This window comes from Acomys russatus, chromosome 7, assembly GCF_903995435.1.
Source record: "Acomys russatus chromosome 7, mAcoRus1.1, whole genome shotgun sequence".
NCBI classification, from domain to species: Eukaryota; Metazoa; Chordata; class Mammalia; order Rodentia; family Muridae; genus Acomys; species Acomys russatus.
In genome coordinates this window covers 68107788-68126788 of record NC_067143.1, presented here as the reverse complement: position 1 = coordinate 68126788, position 19001 = coordinate 68107788, and the positions used below count along the sequence as shown (strand labels likewise).

The window sequence follows — 19001 nt, the reverse complement described above, 5'->3', positions numbered from 1 at the left end:
GGGAGCTTGAGGCAGCCAGTCACAGGACATCTGTAGTCGGGATGCAGAAGCGATGAACACTGGTGTTTAGCTTACTTTCTCCTTTTCACTCACTCTAGCACCCCAGCCCATGGAATGGTGCTCCCCACCTCAGCCAAACCTCCCTGTAATGTCCCCGACAGACAACACCCAGAGGTGCCTCCTAGATGAGAGGCACTGACAGTTAAGACTGACCATCTCAAGTATGAGCTTGACTCACTTAGCTCCTTAATCATGCCTGTGCCTTTGTCAACTAGAAAGGTCACAACAGAGCTGGGGGCAGGGCGGCGCTCCTTCCATTCTGTGTTTCCTACCATAAAACAAAGTGATTTTTAATCAGTGCTTTACAGCTACTAAAGTAGAAGTTTTCCTCAGTGAGATCTGTAAAGAACATGGCAGGATGTATGGAAGAAGCGACCATCTTCTTTATTACCTACTCCAAAAATACAGTGCCTGGCATGGCGACCATAACCTTAATGCAGGCAGGGGCAGGAGGGTCTCTGTGAGCTTCGGGCCTGCCAGGGCTACACGCCGAGATTTTCTGGTCTTCAGACAGGGGAGGGTGGTGCAGGAGCATACACAGCGCTGCAGGTAAGAGCACAGAGCTGCTCCTGCAGGGGACCTGAGCTCTGCCTTAGCACCCACACTAGGTGACTCATGTTGGCCTGCAAGTCCAGCGCCCTCTTCTGTCCTCCACAGGCACATGCATGCCCCACCTCACACATGCACATAATTAAAATAAATCTTTAAATATACCATTAATAGTTTATTCTCCTTTGTAAATTATTGTTTTGTAAGTAAACTGTAAACATGTTTCTAAGGAGTCTTCCAGGCTCATCTAGAACCTCAACACACACACACACACACACACACACACACACACACACACACACACTCCTGAAATGGAAGCATAGCATGGTTTTGAGCAAAATATAAGCAAATCTTTACAGTAATAAACCTAGTGTCGCCTTTGGTGTCTCACTCATATTACCTCTGTTAGTCCTCCCAAGACTCTCCTACCCTTTTGTTTCTCTCCATGTGTACCAGGTTGCCCTTGAGGTCACAGAAACCCATCCCCACCCCTTTGTTCCTCTCTTTATAGACAAGGTTGGCCTTGAACCTGTCTGCCTCTGCCTCCTAGTGCTAGAATTAAAAGTGCGTGCTACCACACCCAGCCTCACAAAAGCCTTTCGTGTGGACACTTCATTTGCCTGCCACAGAGAGATTAAGATGCTTGCCCAAGTGCACTGAGCTAGGCTTTGAACGCAGGCAGTCAACTTCGCAGGCCAAATGTGTTTTGGATGTGAACTGTGCCCCATAGACTCCTGTTTGGACACATGTCTCCAGCTGTGAGCTGGCCTTAAAGTAGGGCCTAACTGGAGGAAGTGGATGGGGCGGCAGTGTGTGTGTGTGTGTGTGTGTGTGTGTGTTTAGGTTGCTTAGCTGAGTCCCACTTCCGGTCTCTCTCTCCTGCTTTCTGACTGTGGACCCAAGGTGGCCAGCCCCTGCAACACTCCTGCCTCCAGCTCCATGATGGACTGTGTGCCCTCAAACTCTGAGCTCCCAAATACCTTACTCCTTGAGTTGCCTGTCAGGTGCCAGACCACAGTAACAAGGAAAAAGTGGTCAGTATGTTGTGCCCAGCTTCCTCTCTGGTTGGGTGGGACACTCCTGGAGACTGTCTGACTGTTGCATGCATTAGAAGCGTTCTTTTCCCTGGGGAACTGGAGCTTTGCTTTTCTCTTCCTTTGTTCTACTGAGATTTCTTGGCTGACTGGTTGTCCCTGGGGCTGAAAGAGAAGGGGTGTACAAATCAAAGCCACCTCTGGTGACATCATCACCCAGTGTTTGACAAAGCATGGTGTCATCGGTGCCAGCACATGTGTTCTTGACTTGCAGGGAACAAGCACTTCGCTCTGCAGACTGTCCCTCAGGGATTCAGTCCCTCTCTGCCAGGAGGCCTCCTTTCTGTTGAGTTTCAGTCCCTAAATTCACCACATGAGTGAAGACACTTTGTCCTGAGAGGTGCAGACAAGGCACCAATTGGCAAGTGCTCATTCTTAGCCAGTGTGAACTAGACAGAGCTTCTGTCTTCTAAAATCTAGGAAAGATCTACAGCAAATATCCTATTAAATGGGACGCTGGGAAGCCTGAGCAGGCAGATGAGGAACTGTGTTATCACTGGCTCTCCGGCACCATCCTAGAAGTCCTAGCTCACTGTGCTCTTCAGGGATGTGGGGAAAGGGAGAGAATTATAAAGTATCATTTGTCCAGGTTACATATACATAGGAAATAAAAAGACAATCAACAATTGAAAATATTTAAAAATCAATATGTGAATTTAGTAGGGATTAGTTGTTGATTTGACAAGGTCTGTATAAAATTGGTTGAACCCCTCCACCTTTAGGGGGTACTGGAGATTGAGCCCAGCCAAGGCTTTGCACATGCTAGGTAAGTGCTCCGCCTCTGATCTATAGCCCCAGCCCTAAGTGTGTTTCTTCATGCTAACAACATTTAGAAAAGTATAGGGTTTTTTAAAAGTGTACTTTTAAATATTTATTTATTTATTGTTTTTCTTTTTTTCCCTTTTTTTCTTTCTTTTTTTTTTTTTTTTTTTTTTTTCTTGAGACAAGGCTTCTCTGTGTAGCCTTGGCTGTCCTGGACTCACTTTGTAGACCAGGCTGGCCTCAAACTCACAGCAATCCACCTGCCTCCCAAATGCTGGGATTAAAGGCGTGAGCCACCACAGCCTGGCTTAAGAAAGGGTTTTTTTTTAAAGATTTAACCATTTCAATTATACATGTGTGGGGGTATGTGCAGGTGCCTAAGGAGGAAGCCAGCTACCCTGGAGCTATGTGACCGGAGGTTGTTAGCTGCATACTGTGGGTGCTGAGAGCTGAACTGCAGAGAAGCACACATTCTTAATTGCTGGGCTGTCTCTCTGGCCGCTCAAAATGACGTTTAATGTGGTTTATAATCACATTTTAAAAAGCCGAATCCCTAGGAGTTTATCTAAGGAGAAATAGAAGGTGCTCAAGCATAAAAGACTGTTAAAATTGTATGGAGGCTGGGAGTGATGGCACACCCCTGTAATCACTGAGCTTAGGAGATGGAGGCAGGGGGCTGGGAGTGATGGCACACCCCTGTAATCACTGAGCTTAGGAGATGGAGGCAGGGGGCTGGGAGTGATGGCACACCCCTGTAATCACTGAGCTTAGGAGATGGAGGCAGGGGGATCATAAATTTCTGAATAGCCATGGATACCTGTTAAATTCAAAGCTAGTCTAAATTACATAGGAAGACTCTGCCCCCTCCCCCCAAACTGCCAGGTGTGGTGATCTCAGCGTGCAGGAGGCAGAGGCAGATGGATCTCTGAGTTCCAGGCCAGCTTGGTCAATATAGAGAGTTCAAGGCCAGCCAGGTCTACGTAGGGAAATCCTGTCTCAAGGAAAAGAAAAGAGAAGGAAGGAAGGAAGGAAGGAAGGAAAAAGAGGGAGTGAGAAAGGAGGGAGGAGGAGATAAAGGAGAAAGTATCTTAGGGTCTCTATTGCTGTGATAAAACACCATGACCAAAAAGCAAGTTGGAGAGAAAAGGGTTTATTTGGCTCACACTTCCACACTGCTGGATCTCAGAACAGGAACTCCAACTGGGCACAATCCTGGAGGCAGGAGCTGATGCAGAGGCCATGGCTGGGCACGACTTACTGGCTTGCTTCCCCTGGCTTGCTCAGATTTATTTATTTATTTATTTATTTATTTTGTTTTTCAATACAGGGTCTCTCTGTGTTAGCCTTGGCTGTCCTGGGCTCCCTTTATAGACCAGGCTGGCCTCGAACTCACAAAGATCCACCTGCCTCTGCCTCCCAGTGCTGGGATTAAAGACAAGCACCACCACGCCCGGCTCAGCCTGCTTTCTTATAGACCCCAGGGGCACTGGGGACCAGACCCCATTGATCACTAGTTGAAAAAAAAATGCTTTATAGAGAGTTCTCATGGAGTCATTTTCTTAGCTGAGGCACCTTCCTTTCTAGCTTGTGTCAAGTTGACACAAAACTGGCCAGTACAGAATGAAAGAAATAAAAAGAGGGAGAAGGGGAGGAGAAGGAAAGATGGATGTAAAGTCTTACTGTGAGATGCTAAAGAAGATCCAGGAATCGATGTTCATGCATCAGGAGATTCAGTCTTAGAAAGATGAGATGTCACTTCTCAAATACAGTGTATTTTATGTAATTAAGTCAGAGACTCATCTCTGTGTGTGTCTGTGTGTGGAAAGCCGTACACTGACTCTAAACGTTATATGTTAGAAATGCTAAGTGCAAGGTAATCCGGAGGAAGATCAGAGCTGAAGACCTGTAGCATCAGACACCATCTCTTTGCACAAGTCTACAACAAGGGGTATAAAGATAGATGCATGGACTGTGGATAGGATGGGACTCAGAACACATAGACAGACAGAATCATTGCCATCCCAAACAGTGCTGAGGCAGCCGGTGTCAACTGTGAGACCCTCCTTTCTTCGCTCTGCTCTCAGAGGCAGCTATGGACCTACAGGAAGCCGGGCTTCAGGTAGAGAGCAGGGGTAGTTGAAGCGCCAGCCCCTGAAGCCGGGTGACCTGAGTGGATCCCTGGAACCCACATGGTGAAAGGAGAGCACCAACCCTCCCCCAAAGTTGTCCTCTGACCTCCTTACAGGTGCCACACACACAATTATAAAAAATACAGCAAAGGGATATGACTCTTCCCCTCTTTCCCACGGCAGGGAGCCTCCCACCTCAGCCCCCTCTTGGTGATGGAGTCCACAGTGTGTGTGTGGCTGGTCACCGGCAGCCATGTTGCTTCTTTTCCAGGGAAGTTTGGCACAGGGATCCAGTCCTATTTCTCCTTCCTACGGTTCCTGGTGGTGCTGAACCTGGTGATCTTCCTGATCATCTTCATGCTGGTTTTGCTCCCTATCTTCCTCACCAAGTACAAGATCACCAACAGCACTTTCGTGCTTATCCCGTTCAAAGACATGGGTGAGTGGAGGGCGCCGGCCCAGCTGCCGTGCTTCCTTTCCTGCGCACCTCGCTCTTAGTCTTGGGTGGCCCCGTGTCAGCAGGAGTGGGTGGACTTGATGCTGCAGAAACAAATGATCCCATCATCCTCGGTGCCAGTAGCTATGAACATTTAACTTCTCCACTCATAGTCCGGATCTATCATGGGCTGGGAAATCTTCACTCAGGAGCCCAAACTGCTGGGGCAGCCATAGTGGTCAGTGTGACAACAGGCAAGGCCCATGGCGAATGTGCATGGGGTTCCTGCGGCTTCTGGGTGAACACTTTTCCAGATGAGAACGCCCAGCCAGCCCCTCCCGGGTTTATGAGGCAGTTGTGGGCGGAGCAGTGCAGGGTGGGCGAACCTAGTAGGGTCTACCCCTCACCCAACATGACTTCATTTTAATTAAGACTGTTATCTATGAAAAGAACATGCTTCACGCTAATAGCAATTCCACGGTGATCTTTGTGCCAGACGCTACGGGAAGCGCTGGACTGGGCTTTTGTAGTCTCAACAAAAACTCAGGCCATCTGGGGATCCTCTTAGCCCAGATGGGGAGGGTTTTTTCTTGTTTCACAGACATCCACTGCAAACGTCTGATCCCAGGCTCAGTGGGAGCCAGCTCCGTCCAGGTCTTCTGAAGGTCCTTTGAAACCCCCACTCTCTCCTGTCACATAACTCCTTACCCAGGAGAATGCGGAGAGGCGCTCAGAGGCCCCATGCATTCCTCCTCACCTTTGTTCCCATCTGACGTCACTCAAAATTCAGGTGACCTGGCACTTCAGACTTAGTGTGACACCTGCCTTCTGCTCCACACGCTTTCTCCTGTTTTCTCATGTATTCATCTGCCTTTTTAAGAGGTGTATTTCCTGCTGCTGTGTGAAAATTGACATTAGATTTCTGGGCCAGATGTGCTGGTCAGTTAACCTTCCTGGGCCTCAGTTTCTTTCTCTGAGGAGCTGGGGTGACCATTCACCCTTACGATTATTCCACCCTTAAAATGATACTTTATCGAGCCGGGCTTGGTGGCACACGCCTTTAATCCCAGCACTCCGGAGGCAGAGGCAGGTGGATTGCTTTGAGTTCAAGGCCAGCCTGGTCCACAAAGTGAGTCTAAGACAGCCAAGGCTACACAGAGAGACCCTGTCTCAAAAAACCAAAAAAAAAAAAAAAAAAAAAAAAAAAGAAGAAGAAGAAGAAGAAGAAAGAAAGAAACCCCAGGACTTTATTGAGTGCTCGGCTCATTTAGAGAACAATCAATATTGGGGTGCCCAGATGCCTCAGCTTTGGGCCCAGCCCCGCAGTGGGCAGCTCACATCTGCCTGTAATTCCAGCTGAAGGGACTGGCCTCTGTGGGCACATGCATACATGTGTTCCCCCATATACAGAATTAAAAATAAAATAAATACTAGTATAACAATATTAAACAGTAACTGCGCTTGGTAGCGCGTATCTTAGAATCTCACTGCTCAGGTTGCTGAGGCAGAAGGATGCTAAGTTGGGGTCTAGTCCCAGCTAGGTAGTGAGATCTTGTCTTTAAAAAGTGAGACAAAGGGGCTGGAGAGGTGGCTCAGAGGTTGACTGTACTGTCTGCTCTTCCAAAGGTCCTGAGTTCAATTCCCAGCAACCACATGGTGGCTCACAACTATCTATAATGAGATCTGGTGTCCTCCTCTGGTGTGCAGGCACACATGCAAGTAGAACATTGTATACATAATAAATAAATCCTTCTTTTTTTTAAGTGAAACAAGGGGCTGGAGAGGTGGCCCAGCAGTTCGGAGCATATACTGGTTTTGCAGAGGATACAGGTTTGGGCCACAGCACCCACATCAGGCAGCTCACAACTGCCTATAACTTCTATTTCCAGGGATCCAACGCCCTCTCTTGCTCATGATCATGGGCACCTGCATGATCATGATGCACATACACACGTTCATATAAATAAATAATAAATGCAGAGCGAAACAATAAACAGTCACTAAACCCACAGAAGTAAGAGGTATCCCTAAATTGTTCAGTAAGGGAGCATGCTAAAGGGAAGTAAAGGCACAGTAAAGGAAATGCCAAAAATGGAAGTCAGAGGGAAGGGGATGTGTCAGACACAGGAAATGACAAACAGAGCATGTACCAACAGGTGTGTTGAACGTGTAGCCACTGCTTGTGTTTATAGGTTGGTTACTGACATAAGAAGCTGCTTGTGACACACGTCCTTGCCTTTGTTCTTGCAGATACTCAGTGCACACTGTATCCAATCAGTAGCTCTGGGCTCATTTACTTCTACAGCTATGTCATAGACCTGCTGTCTGGCACGGTGAGTGTTTCACTCAGTCCCTGTGGACCCGCCCCACACCGACAGCTGGGCAATTTAGACTTCAGTGTCCTGAATGGGGCTCTGTGGTGCACCTGTGATCTTACAGGTGAAGGTCTTACAGGATTGTCAGGCCGGCCTAGGCCGCGCGCATGGTGAGGCCTTGTCTCAAAACAATAACAAAACCCAGAAGACATTGTCCTGTTTCAAAGCCAGTGAGAGCCAAATGCCAGTGTTGACAGCGAGCAGTGGAAACAGGGTTTGCAGTGAGCTCATCAGCAAGTCCTGTGCTAACCTTCCGACCTCCCACTAGAGTTCAGGAAATACTGCCTGCTGCCTTTCCTGGCCTCTGATACCTTTGTATTGGCCTGAATTATAATGCCATGCAGTTGGCTCCTCTGATCTGAAAACCCAAAGCCAGACTAGAGAGTGTTTGGGATTGATTGGTGTCCATTCAACTGGTGAAGTCTGTGGGAGAATTCTAAATTCTGAAAAGGTCTGAAATCTCAGATGCTTCTGGTCCCAAGCATTTTGGAGAGAACACACCAGCTTACAGATTAAACCAGTTGCTAGTATTAAAATGTCACATCATAGAACTTGCTGCTTTTCTGAATAAGTAGGTAAAAAGCTTGGAATTTGTCCGTTGCATTTAATACGGTGTGTGTGTGTGTGTGTGTGTGTGTGTGTGTGTGTGTGTGTGTGTGTGTGTTGGGATGGTGCTTTTACATCTCCAAAGTCAATGTTTTCTAAAAAACAACTCAGAAGTGGTTAGACGCACAGTCAAATGCCAGACATGTAAATGAGAAAATGGAAGTTCTGCAAATGGGAGCAGCTCAGTGGCTTGCCCAAAGTCATTGTTCCTGAAAGGGGAACTTGACTTATTATGGGGTACACACCTTTGATCCTAGTGAAGGGAGGCAGAGGCAGGTGGATTTCTGTGAGTTCTAGGCCAGCCTGGTCCCCAGTCAGGCCTACATCGTGGCACACTGTCTCATTAAAAAAAAAAAGTCTTAGGGCCGAGCGGTGGTGGCACTCAGGAGGCAGAGGCAGGCAGATCGCTGTGAGTTCAAGGCCAGCCTGGTTGACAAAGCGAGTCCAGGACAGCCAGGGCCCCTTCCTCTTCTCTTTGGTTTTTCAAGACAGGAGCTCATTAAATACCCCCCCCCCTTTATGTTGCAGCCCACAAATGACATGTGTTGGAGTGTTTTACAGGCCAGTTAGTGGTACCTGATCATAGCTGTGTAATGCAGGAAGCATGCTTCAGCGGCCATGTCCAAAAGAACTTTCTGCAGTGTTCTAGAGAGCAGCCTGGTCTGTTGTGCACAGCATGAGAGCTACTGGCTCCCGAGCTCTCAAGATGTATCTGTTTTATTTTATTCTGTTGCTGTCACTTTACACTGAAACAGGCCCAGCAAGAAGATAGAGGGCCAGAGATGCTTGACTTCTGAAAACAGGCTCCTTCTGAAGTCAGGGAACTTATTTTCTAGGCTTTGGTGCTTTGGCCCTGTGATGTTCCTTCCTTGCAAAGGAAAGGTTGGTGAAAGCTGAAATCAACCTCGGGCCACATGGAAAAGGGTCTGAAGAGTTGGACGGACTTTCATGGTGTTTGTGCCCAGCCTTTGAGAGGGAGTCTTCTCAGCCGGGCGTGGTGGCACACGCCTTTAATCCCAGCACTCAGGAGGCAGAAGCAGGTGGATCGCTGTGAGTTCGAGGCCAGCCTGGTCTACAAAGCGGGTCCAGGACAGCTAAGGCTACACAGAGAAACCCTGTCTCGAAAAACCAAAGGGGGGGGGGGAAGGAGAGGAGGCAGTCTTCTCTTCCTATATTTGCTTCTGTTCAAACATTTCTTACTCAGGTAGTATCGGAATACATGGTTGTCATGATAAATTAGGACTTTGCTTATTATCTGTTTATTTTTAAACAGAATCTTGCTGTTTGACTCAGACTGACATTAAGCTGGTCAGCATTTTTGTGTGTTTGTCTCTCAAGCTTAGACCCTTGATCCAGTTTAGGCCGATGTTATATGCGACTTGGTTCTCTGTGTGTCTCAGAGAGTTGTTTTTCCCCTACTAAAAATCCACTGGCTAGAGATGTAAGGGTGCTTGCTTCTGTTTTTCTGGTATGTGTGTCTGGTTTTGTTGTTGTCGTTGTTATTTGTTTTGGCTTAGACATGGTCTCACTGTGTAGACCAGGCTGGCCCTGAACTCACAGAAGTCCATCTGTCTGTTTTCTGAGAGCTGGGATTAAAGGTGTGGCCACCACACGCAGCTTCGGTGCCTGTTTTATGCCTACGCTGGATGAACTTGCTTTTGCTTTGTAGTAAGATCTGGAAGCCAGACGTGGTCTTCCAACTTTATTCTTCTTCCTCAGGATTGCTTTGGCCACTGACTCCCTTGCAGCTACATTTAAACTTTAAGTCTAGCCTGTCGGTTTCTGATGAGGATAGCCTGGGCTCGGACTGGGGTCGTGCCGGTTCTGTAGACCCATTTGTGGAGTATTGATGTGGAAGTGCTGGGCCAAGGACATGGGCGTCTCTCCATTTGCTTTCTGTTGGTTCTATTGTTTTTGTTATTTTGAGATAATGTCTCATGTATCCCAGGCTGGCGTCAAACTAGCTGTGTGTCTCAAAGGATCACTTTGAACTTCTGATCCACCTGCTTCTACCACAGGCATGCATCTCCATCCCTGGTTTAAGCCGGGATCCCATCCATGACCTTGTGCGTACCTGACCGGCACTCTTCCCGCTGAGCATGCACATCCCCAGCCAATGTTTATTTCAAATGTGGTTCATAGGTTTTAGAATATACTATTTATACTTGTGTTAATCTTACTCTTTTTTTGTTTTTGTTTTTGTTTTTCAAGACAGGGTTTTGTTGTAGACTTGGCTCTCCTGGACTAACTTTGTAGACCAGGCTGGCCTCGAACTCACAGCGATCCACCTCCCTCTGCCTCCCGAGTGCTGGGATTAAAGGTGTGTGCCACTACCACCTGGCTTATTCTTAACTATTCTTTTTGAGTCTATGGACCAGTCTTTTTTTTTTTTTTTTTCTTTTCGTTAAGTATGAGTCACCAATTACTTTTAAAAAAGGTATTTAACTTTTTGTTATGTGTATATGGATGTGTCTGTGTAGGAGGCAGTTTCCTTGGAGACCAGAGAGGGCGTCAGTTCTAGAGCTGAAATTACAGGAGGCTGGGAGCCATCTCTCCAGTGCTTACCAGTTATTTCTGATGCTCTGGTTTTAGCAGAACCTCACTCCCCAAGCACTAACTGAACATCTTACGTATCTTGGGTCTCGTTCTGTGTGGAGAGATTCTGAGATGAATGAGGGCGCTTCAGTGTGGGTTCCTCGAGGCAGGGGTGCCCCCTTTGGTTGCCCGCCCGAGCCTGACCCACCTGACTCATTGTTCTTGCTTTGTCCAGGGTTTCTTGGAGGAGACCAGCCTCTTTTACGGACACTACACCATCGATGGTGTAAAATTCCAGAACTTCACGTATGATCTGCCCCTGGCTTACTTGGTGAGCACGATCGCTTACCTGGCCCTGAGCCTCCTCTGGATAGTGAAAAGGCAAGTGTGTCTTCCTTCCCCTTCTCTCTGATTGCCGTTTGTGTCAGTGACGTTCCTGCTGCTGTGACCAACTGCCTGGCGGGAACGGTCCAAGGGAGGAAAATTTTATTTGGCCCTGCAGTCACTGGGAATTTCAGTCCCTCACAGAGGGCAAGGCGTGAGGCAGAGCTTGTTCATGTGGTGGTGGGTCAGAAAGCAGAGAATGCTCTGTAACCAAGAGTCTAGCCCTCTGCAAGCTAGTCCCACCTCCCAAAGGATCCATACCCTTCCTAAATTTTCCCACCCACGTGAGCCGATGGGGGCATCTCAGATTGATGGTGCTCTCCGTGACCGGAGTCTCTTACTGTCCTGCGGATTCTGGAAGCCAGGGCCTGAAAGATGAACAGAGCTTTGGGCTTTTGGGGGGAGAAGGGATCGAATGTGCTGCAGCCAAGACTTGGAGGAAGTAGAAGTCAGGAGGTGGCGGCCGGAACAGCAGCGGCCTGCAGTTCAGTGTGCCAAGGATCTCTTCCAGATCTCTCTTCATGACCGGCTTCATTCTGGCTGGGGAATGTTGTAGTAACTAGGTCTCTGTTGGCTTGCAAATGGCAGAAAGTCAGCTCTGGTTAATTGGACCATTGGGGAATCGAGTGCACAGAGAGCCGAGGAAGGGGAGAGACTATTCTGAGAACACAGCCATATCTTAGGAACAATATAAAAAGCAGGCCCCCCCGCCCCCGCCCCAGCTCTGTAGTTCCCCGGGGTCACAGGTGCAGAAATCCTATGAAGGTGTTGTTGGCTCGCTCCACTTGGACACCTAATTGTGAGCCTTCCATTGTGATCAGGGCCAGGACACTGTGTTGAGCCTCTGTTGGTGTCTCTCCAGCCTCTGGTAATTTTGATGTGAAATTCCCTCTAAAGGCTTGGGTGTTGAAAGCTTGGTCCCCAGATGGTGGTGCTGATCAGAGGTGAATGCATCCTGAGGATGCTAATCTCATCAATGGAGTAATGCACCAATGAGTTCACAGATAAAGGGTTCTTAGGAACTGGGCCCTGTTGGAGGAAGAGGTGTCAGACTTGTCTCTATCCCTTCCCTCTCCCCTTCTCTGCTTCCTGGATACCTTGAGGTACTTCCCTCTCCCACTCTCTGCCTCTTCCACCATGCCCAGGTGCTCTAAGGCCTTCTCCATCATCTCAGGCCCAGCAGTGGGACCAGCCAACTGTGGATAGAAATTTCCGGAGCAGTGAGGCAAATAAACCTTTCCTGCTTTAAGCTGTCTATCTCGGGTATTTGCTGCAGTGTGAAAAGTCTGTTTTACAGGTCACAGGGCATCAAGGCCTTTCTCTGGTGGCTTGGTAAGGGAGCAACTTCCAAGAAAGGGCTCCTTAAGAGGTATTCTAAATACTGTTCATAACTGTCTCACTAAAGAATAGCCAGAACGCAATAGAAGCTGTGTTTATGAACACCACAGAGGCTACTGAAAAGCTTTGGGCCATGCATAATGTGCGCCAGTACATACCTATTAACTACTCAGGAGGCTGAGGCAGGAGAATCACAAGTTTGAGAACAACCTGGACACCTTAGTAAATGGTTCAAAATAAAGTTTTATAAGGACAGGGGAGCTGGGAGCGTGGCTCAGAGATTGGCCTGGCCTGGGAGAGGTTTTGTATTCAATTTGCAGCATTTGCAATAAATAATAAAATAATGAGGTAAAATAAATAAATACAAAAAAAAATTACTTTTGAAAAAATAAATGACTGCATGGGGAGGCTGAAGAGATTGTTCTGTGATTATGTGCACTGGCTGCTCTTCCAGAGGGTCAGGGTTAGTCTGATTCCCGTCACCCACGTGGTGGCTCACAACCATCTACAACTCTTAAATCTAAGTGATCTGAACAGGCCTCCTCAGCTACCAGGTGTACACATGGCACACAAGACATATATGCAGGCAAAACACCCGTACACATAAGATAAATGCATCTTTTTAAAAAGAGGTTCCCGAATGGATACAAGACAGCGATTTTCATCAGTGAAATAACTACTCAGTCGCCATCTGGATTTAGAGCAAACTTGACCATGTCACAATGGGCCAGCAATGGAGCCGTGTCCAACGCTGTAGAACTTAAATGAGACCAAATCGCAGGCCTGTATTTTGCTGCTGTTCTCAGAGTGATGTTTGTGCTTTGGTGTCAGGTCTGTGGAAGGGTTCAAAGTCAACCTGATTCGGAGCGAGGAACACTTCCAGAGTTACTGTAACAAGATCTTTGCTGGCTGGGACTTCTGCATTACCAATCGCAACATGGCTGAGTTGAAGCACAGCAGCTTGCGGTATGAGCTCCGAGTGAGTGCTTCTGGGTCACCCTGGGGAAGGACCTCACTGGCCAGGCTGGATCCGGGAAGGCTGTTGGTAGCTTACGTAGCATCACAGGGCCCAGTCTGTCCTCTTTGCAGTTCTTAAGAGCTCTTTATAGCAAACAGCTTATTGGGTTAATTGCTTTTAACCCAAACATGGGTGCTAGTAACCTGGGACTGGGAAGGGAGGTAGGCACATGGGGGGCTAAAACAGATGGTGACTTACCTTTACCTCTACTGTCTTACTAAGTATCCTACCTGGTCATGCTGTCATAAACACTGTTTGCAGTAGAAGCATGAAGAGACTACTGTGATAATAATGGATTAAAGAGAAGCTGAAAAATAACAGGAAAACTTTTACATTAGTAGAGAAAGAGAAATAAATAGCATGCTGGTCAGAACTGTCAGGAAAGGGCTGGGGTGGGAGTCTAAGGCTTAAGGAAGGGTCGGTGGGGTTGTTTCTATTTACTGTTAACATTACACTAAATATGAGTGGATCAAATTCTCCTGTTAAAAGCAGAAACTCCCAGGCTGAATTAAAAACAAACAAACAAACATAGTAGGACAAACCCATAATCTTAGCTACTTGAAAGGTGGAGGCAGAAGAGCTAAAATTTGTGGCTATGCTAAGCAACTTAATAAGACTGTATCAAAAACAAAAATTTTCTTTTTAATAGCTGGGGACGTAGTTGATGGTAGAGTGCTGCCCTGGCATACACAAGGCCCTGGCTGGGTTCAGTCCTCAGAACTTAGATAAATATGACAAATTAATAACCAAAATAAAATAATAATGGTACCCACTCATATCCCATTTAAAGACACACTGCATTATCTGTGTGTGAACACACACACATTGCTTTATAAATGCTGATTCAGCTTACACATGTATTATAAAGCCAAATGCAGTCTTGAGTAGAGGTTCCACCTTGCCATAAGCCAGTGGTTGACCTTTTCACAGGGGTCACCTAAGACCATCAGAAAATATAGATATTTGCATTAAAATTCATAACAGTAGCAAAATTACAGTCATGAAGTAGCAATGAAAAAAATTTTATGGTTGGGGTTATCACAACATGAGGAACTGTTTTGTTTGTTTTTTTTAAAGATTTATTTATTATGTATACAAACCTCTGCCTGGTACACCTGCAGGGCAGAAGAGGGCACCAGATCTCAATACAGATGGTTGTGAGCCATGATGTGGTTGCTGGGAATTGAACTCAGGACCTCTGGAAGAGCAGACCATGCTCTTAACCACTGAGCCATCTCTGCAGCCCATGAGGAGCTGTGTTAAAGGGTCACAGCATTAGGAAGGTTGAGAACCACTGCCGTAAGTCTTAGACATAAAAACTGGGGAAGGCATCTTGGGCAATGTCAATATTGAAGAGAAGTCTGTAGGGTATGTTCCAAATCCCCCTCCCACTGCTCAGACACGTTCTCTTGGGTCCTCAGGCAGATCTGGAGGAAGAGAGAATACGACAGAAAATTGCAGAAAGGACCTCGGAGGAAACCTTACGCATTTACTCTTTGCGGCTGTTTTTGAACTGCATTGTGCTGGCTGTACTAGCGGCATGCTTTTATGCAATCTACCTAGCAACTACCTTCTCACAAGAACACATGAAAAAAGTAAGTGCAGCAACAGGAGTCGGTGATCTCTCCCTCTGGCGTGGCAGCGTGCTGGGTGGAAGGTGCTACCATCAGTTCTCTGTTCAGGTGGGGAGAGAAGTTTGGTTGATCTAGGACCTGAAAATCAGGTCATCAGTTTCTACTTGGAAGTCATCTAAAACTCTGCCTGGGAATACAGCTTCCCGCCTGAAAGTTCATGGTGTTCAGATCTGAGCCGGGCTGTCTTTGGTTTGTCTCTGAGTCTTCTAGCTAATATCCAGGGCCTCAGTTTGTCCAGAGAATCAGTATTTTAAATTTTTTTTTCCGGATGGTGGTGGCACACACCTTTAATACCAGCACTGGGGAGGCAGAGACAGGCGGATTGCTGTGAGTTCGAACCCAGCCTGGTCTACAAAGCGAGTCCAGGACAGCCAGGGCTACACAAAGAAGCTCTGTCTCAAAAAATATTATATATATATTTTTTTCTTACATCTCATGTATATGTGTAGGGGGCAGGGGCTTGTGTACATGAGTGCATCTATCTATGGAGATAAGATGGTATCAGATCCCCTGAGTTAGAGATTTAGGTGGCTGTGGGTTATGGAAACCAGGTCCACTGCAAGAGCAGGGCACACTCTTAAACCCTGAGCCCTCTCTCCAGCCCCAAGCAGTGTTTTTAAAAATCTATGTTGGCTAGTTAGAGGGTGTCGTCTTCAGTCTCCCTGGACCCTGCTACAAGGAGTCTCAGCTACAGTCCCCCTCATATCCTCCCAGAGGTCTATTCTGGCTTAGGTCTCCAGCTTGTCACAGAGGTGCCCCCATGCAGTTTCTGTTTTCTCTGCAGACTCTCTGGCCTCCTCCCCCACTCTCCCCAGGTCTGATCTTCACCCTAATTTCTCTCCGTGCTCCCTCTCCTACCTTGTTCCCTCTCTCCAACCACAACCTCTGTCTATTCTATTTCTTGTTGTGAAGGAGGTTTAAGCATCCTCCTTTGGGTCCTCCTTGTTACTTATCTTCTTTGGGTCTGTGCATGGTAATATGCTTATCCTATAATAAATGGCTAAAATCTACTTATAAGTGAGTATATACCACGTATGCTTTTCTGGGTCTGGGTTACCTCACTTAGGATAATCTTTTCTGGTTCCATCCATTTGCCTGAAATTTTCATGGTTTCCTTGTTTTGAAAGGCTGAGTAGTATTCCATTGTATAAATGTATTACAGTTTCTTTATCCGTTCTTTGGTTGAGGGACATCTAGGTTGTTTCTAGATTCTGGCTATTATGAGTAAAGCTGCTATGAATATTGTTGAACAAATGTCCTTATTGTATGGTGGAGCATCTTTTGGGTGTATTCCCAGGAGTGGTATAGCTGAGTCTTGAGGTAGAGCTGTTCCCAATTTTCTGAGAAAGCGCCAGATTGATTTCCAAAATGTTTGTACAAGTTTGCACTCCCACCAGCAATAAAGGAGTGTTCTCCTTTCTCCACATCCTCACCAGCACATGCTGTCACTTGAGGTTTTTATTGTAGCCATTCTAACAGGTGACAGGTATAAGCTAGAATCTCAGACTCATTGATTTGCATTTCCCTGATGTCTAAGGACATTTAGGATTTCTTTAAATGCCTTTTGACCATTCAAGATTCCTCTTTGTGGCCCTTTTAAACACGAACCCACCCACAAAAACTTTGATCCAAAACTCACCCTGCCTACAAGATGTGCAGGGATAAAGATGATAGAGCAGAGATTAGGGAATGTGCATCAATGTCTGGCCACACCCAAGACCCACCCCGTGGAGGAGAGCCAACCCCTGACTCTATTAATGATACTCTGCTATGTTTGCAGACAGACTATCAGAGTTGTCCTCTTAGAGGCTCCACCCAGCAGCAGTTTGTAACAGATGCTCAGACTCACAGCCAAACATTGGATGAAGCATAGAGAATCTAGTGGGAAAGTGGCGGGAGGGGGTGGGGGGGCGGGGTGGAGAGGATAAAAGGACCTAGAGGTGACAAGAGCTCCACAAGACCAACATAGCTAACTAACCAGAGCCCAGAGGGGCCTGTAGAGGCTCAGGCAGAACTGCATGGTAAGTCTTTTTTAGATATATAAAATCAAAGTCTGAGCCGGGCAGTGGTGGTGCATGCCTTTAATCCCAGCACTGGGGAGGCAGAGGCAGTTGGATCTCTGAGTTTAAGGCCAGCCTGGTCTACAGATTGAGTTCCAGGACAGCCAGGACTGTACAGAGAAACTTTGTCTTGAAAAACAAAAAAACAAACAAGCAAAAAGTCTAAATTGGTCTTGTGGCTGCCAATCATTAGGCCTTAGATACCCAAATACCATAAATACCATTCAGCTTGTAGCTTTGGCATCCATTCATAGGCCATAGCTGTCTTCTGTATGGTACAAGACGGTTCGCTGCAGTATTCCCATCCTGGCCAAAGGGACAGTGCTAGGGGCTGGGGCAGGCTGGTCTCTTCAAGGATAAGATGTGCAGTTTGATTTAAAACTTCTGTTCCTACGGCCTCAGCTAGAATTTAGTTACAGCTTTACCTGGCTTCTAGGAAAGCTAAGAAACTTGCTTTTCACCTTGGCTAGCTATCTATATGGCTAAGTGAGGGATAGAGTGGCCATATTACAAATCAGTCATTACAGCATCCTTTAAAAGTACCTTGAATTGGCTATTTATACAGCATGCATGGAATTTTGTGTACTGCAGTAATGTCCAGTAGCACTCATTCTTCCAGCACGGCACTGGGTCTCTGCACATGTGCCTGTAAGGGAGAGTCTAAGCCAAGACATCTAAAGCTAGTGTTTCACAGCCACACTGGATGAGAAATATGCTTTGTCTGTTTGTCCAACATGCATAGTTGAGTTCTCTTCAGCTCAAGTCATCAGTGTCACCATCCTACTTATGCTGACCAGTATATTCTGTTATCTTTCCAGGAAATTAACAAGATGGTTTTTGGAGAGAACCTCCTAATATTGTACCTCCCATCCATTGTGATCACACTGGCCAATTTCATTACCCCCATCATCTTTGCCAAAATCATCCACTATGAGGATTACTCACCGGGCTTTGAGATCCGCCTGACAATTCTTAGGTAATGCCTAACTGCATGCACGCTGGGTAGACCATTGCTTGCTCATGGCAGACATTGCTAATAGATTGTGGCATATTTTCCTGCTGTGCTTTGGTGAGCCCCATGAATGGTCATTTGTATATGCATTGAAGGGCCTTAGACTTCAGAGTCTCCTGTCAGTATTATACCTTTAATTCTGTATTAATGCATGGGATTGGGCCTTAGAAGGACATACTGTTCTAAAAGATGTCAAAGTTGGCAATGCTGGGCAAAGTCCAGAGAATTTACACCAATAAGTAAAGATGGTTGAATGGGTACTATGGCTTGAATAGGATTTTTTTTCCAATTTCTCATATGTGAGATTGAATTTTTACCCCTGCCTTCTGAGACTGTCTTACTTAGGGTTTCTATTGCTGTACTGAAACACCAAGGTGTGGAGGAAAGGGTTATTTGGTGTACACTTCCATATCACTGTCTGTCACTGAAGGAAGCCAAGACAGGACCTCAAGTAAGGCTGGAACCTGGAGGCAGGAACTGATGCAGAGGCATGGAGGGGTGCTGCTTACTGGCTTGCTTCCCATGGATTACTCAGCCTGCTTTCTTATAGAACCCAGGACTACAGCCCAAAGGTGGCCCCACCCACAGTGGTCTGGGTTCTCCCTCATCAATCACTAATTAAGAAAATGCTACAGGGTAGTGGTGGTGCACGCCTTTAATCCCAGCACTCGGGAGGCAGAGGCAGGCAGATTTCAAGGCAGGCCTGGTCTACAGAGAAACCCTGACTCAAAAAACCAAAACCCAAACCAAACCAAACCACCAACAACATAACAAAAAACAAAACAAAAACCAAGCTTACACAGATCTTATGGAGGCATTTTCTTAATTGAGGGTTTAGTGTATGTCAAGTTGACCTGAAACAAGCCAGGACAGAGACAGCGCTGCGTGTTTAAGAAGGCTAAGGAATTTGTCCTTTTACCCTTTATGTGTGGCTGAGCCAACTGTCATTGTGAAAGAGAATGCTGTTAGAAATCCTTACTATGTCCGTAATGGCCTGAACTCTAGGTCC

At 46.7% G+C, this 19001-nt stretch overlaps 1 protein-coding gene across 1 annotated transcript in view; it reads left to right on the top strand.

Annotated features, from left to right (window-relative positions):
* Tmc7 (transmembrane channel like 7) overlaps positions 1 to 19001 on the top strand; it is a 50864-nt gene that overhangs the window by 19823 nt on the left and 12040 nt on the right. The window contains exons 4-9 of the mRNA XM_051149292.1: positions 4866 to 5033; positions 7281 to 7363; positions 10782 to 10927; positions 13100 to 13247; positions 14708 to 14881; positions 17799 to 17956. Coding sequence (XP_051005249.1) covers positions 4866 to 5033; positions 7281 to 7363; positions 10782 to 10927; positions 13100 to 13247; positions 14708 to 14881; positions 17799 to 17956 — 877 coding nt within the window. The remainder of the gene's footprint in view (positions 1 to 4865; positions 5034 to 7280; positions 7364 to 10781; positions 10928 to 13099; positions 13248 to 14707; positions 14882 to 17798; positions 17957 to 19001) is intronic.